Raw genomic sequence first — 7,390 nt, 5'->3', positions numbered from 1 at the left:
GCTATACTGAACTAAACAGTGTTACATCCATAACCATACCAATTATACCCAACTAGTTAAATCATATGTATGCTAAAAATTTAGCAGAATAGAAATATTGTGCCCTAGGGCTGGCCCGGTGGCGCACTGCTACAGTGCGCCGCTTGGGAGTGCAGCAGCGCTCCCACCGAGGGTTCGGATCCCACAAACAGACCGGCCGCTCACTGGCTGAGCGAGGTGCAGGCGCAACGCCGAGGGTTGCGATCCCGTTGCCGGTCCCGGTCCGGTACGGGCGTGACACTGAGGGTTGCGATCCGTTGCCGGTCACGAAAAAAGACAAAAAGGAAAAAAAAAAAATAAAGAAATATTGTGCCCTAGAATATAAGGCTAACAAGGAAACCAGACCAAACACATCATTCCTAAAAATGAAAATGACACACTAAAACAACTGAGTTGGCTTTTCTTCAGAAAGGAGAGAATGACCACTGCCAAAACCGAAACAAAACTTTATTCTTAGGACATTTTTTCTTATTTGGACATTCTTTTCAGTTGCTAACCTTAACGTTACTAATATTTAAGTATTTTGCACTGACACGTTATACATAACTTTTTTTGAAGTACTTAGAAAATTTTTTTAAAAATCTTTCTTCTCCACAACCTAGTACACAAATTTAAAAGTTACTAGAAATTTCAACTTCTTTACTAAGTGTAGATGTTTCAAAGGAAGGGTGGTTGGGCTGGCCCGGTGGCGCACTGCTACAGTGCGCCGCTTGGGAAGCGTGGCGGCGCTCCCGCCGAGGGTTCGGATCCCACATACAGACCGGTTCCCGCTCACTGGCTGAGCGAGGTGCGGGCGCAACACCGAGGGTTGCGATCCCATAGCCGGTCCCGGTCCGGTACGGGCGCGACACTGAGGGTTGCGATCCGTTGCTGGTCACAAAAAAAGAAAAAAAAAAAAAAAGGAAGGGTGGTAGAGTAAAATTTGTGTTAGTATGAGAGATAATAGGCTATACTATGCCATAACAGTCTCCCCAAGCCCTGCACATAGACATAGACATAATATTTCAGATATGGCTTCTTCCTTTTTTTTTTTCTCTCTTTTTAATAGATAATACTATAATACATAATAGTCTGGTCTGGTGAAAAGAAGTCTTCCTCCCACACCTAAACACCACTAACCCAGTTTTTCCTCTCCATAGGTGACCTGCAGTTTTGCTGAAAATTCCATGCATTTATAAGAAAGTGTGTATATGTATTTTTCCACAAATGGAAACTATATATATTTTTTCAACTTTATACACTATTCTGTAGTTTTTTTCCCCCACTTATGTCTTGATGATCCTTTTCAGTTTATAAACTGCTGCCTCATTCTTTTTAAGGGCTACATAGTATTTCATTGTATGAATCATAAGTTATCCATTCCATATTGATGAACTTTGAGCTTATGTCTAATGTTTTGCTGTTACAATGATGCACTTTCTTACTTGAGTGTAAACTCTTTGAAGACAAGGATTTTTGTCTTACTTTTTTTAATCCTAAAAACTTAATATAGTGTCCAGCAGATGTTTAACAGATGTTTTTTGAATGAATTATACTTTTTAAAATGGTGCTTACCTGCTTCTACTCAACAGATTTTAACCCTACTATTTGCAAAGTTCTTGGTGCTCTTTGACTTAATGATTCCTCCTCTAGGTGTTTATCCTATATAACACCTACAAGAGGAAATACTAAGTCAAAGTATATGTGCAATTTAAATATTGGTATAGAGTACTCCAAAGCTTTTCACCAAATTTAGGTACTAATTATTAACAAAGATGATATTGCTCTTACCAAATGTTTAGCACAGTACTTTATGTATAGTAAAGTGGGCCATCTGTCTTGTCATCAACATCACTAACAGTTACTGAGTGCCTACCATGTGCCAGGCAATGTGTTGAAAACTTTATCTTCTCTAATACTCACATATGCTATGAGGGAGAAATCTTTATTATCCCCATTTGATAGATGAAGAAGTTGAAGCACAAAGAGGTTAAATGACTTTCCCAAGTCACATAGCTAATAAGTGACTGAGCTGGGATTAGAAATAAGCAGTCCGATTCTAGAGCCCATTTCCAAAAGTTGTGTGAGTGTTCATGAAGAAGGAAAGGGGAAAGAAGCATTGAAGGTAGAAGGAACATGTGCCAAAACACCAATTGCATGGTGGTGTTTAGAGAGCAGCAAGCAGTTGTGTGGCTTAAGCACTGTTGGTGCTTGGTTGCCCTGAGATGGCATGGTAAAAGGTGAGGCCAAAAAGTTACATTGAGTACAGGTTTGAATAACATGTATGCCCCAAACATGTAACTTCCAGTCAAGAAAATGGCAATTTTCCTTTACTCTGAAAGAGAACAGACAACTACTTCATTTCTTTTTCTGAGATTGCTCTGGTATGATGTTAGTCTCTGGTTTCAGTGTTTTGTTCATGGCAAGGGCTTCAGGGCTTTTTATCCTTTCAAAGCTATAGCATTCAGTTTTGTCTTCAGAGGATATTGTTCTAGTGCTGACCAGATGGAAGCCTTCCTTTAATAAAGTATCAATCAGTAAGCCAAGGACATTTGCTCCATTTGCCAATTTTTGGTTTTATAGAAACATACCTGGGATACACAAAAAAAGTTTAATTATAAAGCATCCCTTTAATAACTAGCAAAACTACACACATAAATCTGAATTATAACCTCAACAGGCGTCACACCATTTTTGATCATATTTTTTTTGAGACTTTATTTACAAATCCAAATTAGTACTTTCAAACACTGAAAACAAGAGACCTTGCTGTGATTTCCAAAGTCATTTCAATTCCACATTTAGGAATATAATCAACATTAAGAATTTTCATTGAGAAATTATTTTCTGGCACAATTTGATCAAACAATTAAATTGGCTTTAATTTTATATAGCGTTATTTAACTATTTCCAACTTTACTGTTTCTAATTTGATACATTTATTCAATTTAATCAATTAAATTAATTGCTTTGATCAACTGTTTTAATGAACTTTGTGCATTTACAATTTTCCCCACCAATTTTCCCCACCAATTTTACCAATTAGCACTGACATTACAAAATTTTTTTGTGACTTATTCCTATCAAATCCATTTTTTCAGATGAAATTTTGCAGATATAAAATGTCAAGAAGATTTTATTGTCAGTTTTTACTCAACTGTCCATTGTCAAAGAGAAAAACTTGGGGTCAAAAAGCCTCTGGAGTAGAAAAAAAAAAAGCCTCTGGGCAGCTCCACAGAACCAGTACACATAATTCAAGAAAAATACACCAAGGGGCCGGCCCATGGCTCACTTGGGAGAGCGTGGTGCTGACAACACCAAGTCAAGGGTTAAGATCCCCTTACTGGTCATCTTTTAAAAAAAAAAGAAAAATACACCAAGGGGCCGGCCCATGGCTCACTTGGGAGAGCGTGGTGCTGACAACACCAAGTCAAGGGTTAAGATCCCCTTACTGGTCATCTTTTAAAAAAAAAAGAAAAATACACCTGAACTTTTCAGATTGGCTATATGATGTCTTTAATAATGTCAACAAATCTGCATAGATATAGCCATATTACTCCTTCCTTATCTGCCATCAAGGATATTTTTACCTTTGTGTTCTCTTACCATTTGTTTATAAGATGTGAAGAAAAGACTAACTTCGATTAGTTCTAGGCAAAAACCTAAACTATCTGTAGTTTTATGGTATACAAAGACACTTGAGGATATCCCTAACTTTCTTCTAATAATCATGATTGAAATAGAGTGGTTACTGTAGCTTACATTTAGAAACTCATTCTAGGCAAGGAAAACAATCAACAGTAAAATCTAAGAATTACCAAACTACAAAGCACATTTCAAGAAAATGTTTATTATTTTTAATACAGCAAAGTTTCAACATTAATTATTCCATCTACACCCAAGCCCCAGATCTTGATTGTTTGTCCTAGAAACATTTGTGAAAGGAAGTTACAAAACATCTCATAAAAGAATTAAGATACAAGGGCCGGCCCGGTGGCGCACTGGAGAGTGCGCCGCTTGGGAGCGCGGCGGCCCTCCCGCCAAGGGTTCGGATCCCATGTGGAGACGGGTTCCCGCTCACTGGCTTAGCGCGGTGCGGGCGCAACACCGAGGGTTGCGATCCCATTGCCGGTCCCCGGTACGGGCGCGACACTGAGGGTTGCGATCCCGTTACCGGTCAGTAAAAAAGACAAAAAGGAAAAAAAAAAAAAGAATTAAGATACAAATACAGTAGTATGTAATAGATGGTAACAAAGTGGAATGCCCTTGCCAGAAATTACTGAGCTAAAGTACTTGATTCCCTATGAGGCCAAATAGAAAAATAAAAGATTTCAAGGCACAAGAAAATGATGGAATAGAAGAAACAAATGGGAAATAGAAAATGTAAACTTATTTTAAAATTTTTAAAGTCAACCATACTTTTTCATTTGAGCCAGTTTAAAAAGGAGAGGTCAGATAGAATAAAGGCTACCAAAAGACTCTAGAATCCTGTGACCATAACTTGAACTTGATAACGTGGTATCACATGAATGGTCATCTGGAAAATGCAAGCCAAGTATTACTAGTACTATGAACTTGAGTTAATAACTGAACAACCTGCTAGGTTAACAAAACCTTACAGTGGTAAATCATACTGGTAGAACATACTGAATAAGCTGATATACCAGACTTTTAGGAACCATTCAAGCTTACTCTTCTACTTTCCACTGTCCGTAAACATCTGAATAGACAGATTCAAACCAGGAAGGAGCAAAAAACAAAAAAATTAAAATAATTGCTAATTAATGCAGTTAAATATTCAAGGTGGGCCTTTCAAGGCTGGAGTTTTCATCTAATCATCAAAGATCCCCATAATGTCACTTTATTCAGGTTATCTATCTCTACTCTGAAATTAGCACTATATTAAAAAAATCACTAACACTTATATGAGATGGAAAAAATTCTGAACTTCAAACAACTGAAAAGAATACGATTTGGTGATGAAAAAAATGTTAATTTTAAAAATAACTACTGGTTTTGGAATTACCTATTGTGAAGTTTAAGCATAATGTCTTTTTCACATTAAGATGAAAAAAATTTTTGTGCTGTTTCTAACACAAACACTCAACAAAGAAAAGGGGAATCCATTTGGCACAGTGTACACACAGGAATGTCTCAATTTGAATTTCTAACATTATTTTTCAAGATTAGACTTACTCTCTCCAAATGCATAGTTTTTAAAGAGCATTTATTAAATTTATTTACTAAAATCAATGACACCATTTTTCCTTAGGTTTCTAACTTTTTGAAAAAGGATCCCCAAAGAGGTTATAATCATCCCATAAAATTTAGAAAAACAAAAAATTGTTCATTTCTCTTCTATTTATTTAAGTACCCCACCAATGAAAATAAAGTTGTGTACAGAGGTATCTTAAAAGTTTGAGATGAAGTCTTAGGTTTTCTTCACAATCAGCCTCATGGCTGGCTCTCTTTTTCCCAAAATGACAGTTCAACCTCTTGGAAAGGGCAGGAAATTATAAAGTGTAAAAACTTAAGAACTGTCATACTTGGCTACACTGCCTAGTGTTCTCCACGTGGTAAGCAAGACCAAGGAGTGAGTTGTGAGAGGCAGACACCATCCTTCTTGATGGTTACTGCTGAAGTTTAGAAAGTATGCTAAACTATATCTGTCCTTTACCAAAAATTAGTATATATATTTTTAAATGCTATCCGTAAAGAACCTATGCAGGCTTTTTTTCCTCCAAAAAACGAAAGCCAGCTTTCACAGTTGGTAAAATAATGGTGGACAGCACTAAGACATTTTTAAGGTTGAAAAAAATGTCTGTGACAGCAGAGTGGAAATCAGCCCTAATCCAGCCAAGAACAGAAAGAAAAATTGAATAATTGACTCAGGAGCAACTATCCATAATATACAGACAGCCTATCCCAATATGTTGAGTTGTGTAAGAGCCAAGGATATAACAGGATACCAAATTTGCCATGAGATATATCTGCCTTTAAGAGTGTTTAAAAATACAGTCAGATGAAGAAAAATCAGTAGTTAAATCATAAGGACTGAAAGAACAAACATATTCATGTGTAAGGAAGTCAGGAAAAACGATTGAGCCTTCCTATGAGTGCTACTAAAAACCTCTTGAAAAAATAAGGCAATTCATTTCTAAGCCAAATTCATTAGCAATGTAACACAATCTATTAAATTATTTCCTCCTACAACTTGAATGTGTGTAGTCCCAATTTTCCCTGGACAGACTTGGTTTGTTATTATTGTCCCACATGATAACAATACCCCCTTCAGTCTGAAAAGTATTCTCGTTGGAAAACAATTATTTGGTCATTCTACCCAACTCCACTGGTTACCCCAAAACATATTTTGAATAATCATTTTTTCAAAAAAAAAGCTTCAGGCATTATGAAATTTCAGTTTTGAGAGAAAACATCAGGAATTGGTATAGAAAACAGATGCTTCAAAGTACAAAATACCTGACTCCAGTTTGGTTATCAGTAGTGCTGTCAGAGCCGCACTGGAAAACCAGGTCATGGTAAGGTCTTTGTGGAGGCAGTGGAAGTAAGGTCATCTGAGGAAGGAGAGTTACTCCAGGTCAGTGCAGAAGGTTTCTCTATAAACACTGTAATCCTCCCAGTTAGCATTTCAATTGTTTTGTTGCAAGAGCCAAACACCCTGAAAAAAGCTTGAGTGTTTCGGCTTAGGAAACACTCCTCCATAAGAGCAGGCCTTCACTGTAGCAGGTGTTGGTTTAAGAGATCAACCCAGAGAATCAAGTTCATAGAAAAGAGCCTCTCTCTGAAGCCTAAGATAGTCTGAAAAGTTAGTGGGTAATAAAAGCTGTTGAGTTCTCAAAAGCTCTAAGACAAAACTAAATAAAATACCATCTCTGTCCACAAAAATCTGGCCACCAACCATCTTGAATTCTTGGTCCCTGCCATCTAACATTCATGCCAACCGAGACACAGGAAACTGCATTATGATAGAAAAATCTTGTCGTGAATATCTGCCCTCTGACATTCAGAGTGACCAGTTCCTGACTACTCATTCTTCCCTATTCTTCTGAAGGCTACAACCATCAGTCACAGACTTATGAAGAACTTGCAAATCAACCTATAACCATAAATGTTGCTAGTTATATATGATTAAGAAATGGAGGGAAGAATAACAAAAACAAAAGACCTGGATTCCTTGGTAACTACTGTAAGGCAAATAGTGTATTCATAGCTATATTTGCAAGTTTAAGTTGCTTGGGAACTTGGAGAATACAAAATAAAAAGCAACAGATGAGGAACTCAATAGTTTAAGAAAAACTGCCAATATATCTGATAGACATCAAATAGAACTCTTTTCCTGCATTGCATTAAA

At 37.0% G+C, this 7,390-nt stretch overlaps 1 protein-coding gene across 1 annotated transcript; it reads right to left on the bottom strand.

The window, feature by feature from the left end:
• Positions 1-2,192: 2,192 nt before the first annotated feature.
• On the bottom strand, positions 2,193-7,339 carry KCNRG (potassium channel regulator). Its single transcript, XM_008586292.1, is given in 6 exon segments — positions 2,193-2,590; positions 2,592-2,609; positions 6,499-6,603; positions 6,605-6,786; positions 6,788-7,012; positions 7,014-7,339. Coding segments are annotated over 6 exon segments (801 nt in total). The 5' UTR covers positions 7,071-7,339; the 3' UTR covers positions 2,193-2,376.
• Between the last annotated feature and the right edge of the window lie 51 nt (positions 7,340-7,390).

The sequence above is a fragment of the Galeopterus variegatus genome, unplaced genomic scaffold (assembly GCF_000696425.1).
Source record: "Galeopterus variegatus unplaced genomic scaffold, G_variegatus-3.0.2 Scaffold3927, whole genome shotgun sequence".
Taxonomy (NCBI): Eukaryota; Metazoa; Chordata; class Mammalia; order Dermoptera; family Cynocephalidae; genus Galeopterus; species Galeopterus variegatus.
The sequence above is the reverse complement of the archived record's forward strand: the minus strand, read 5'-3'. Positions and strand labels throughout refer to the sequence as shown.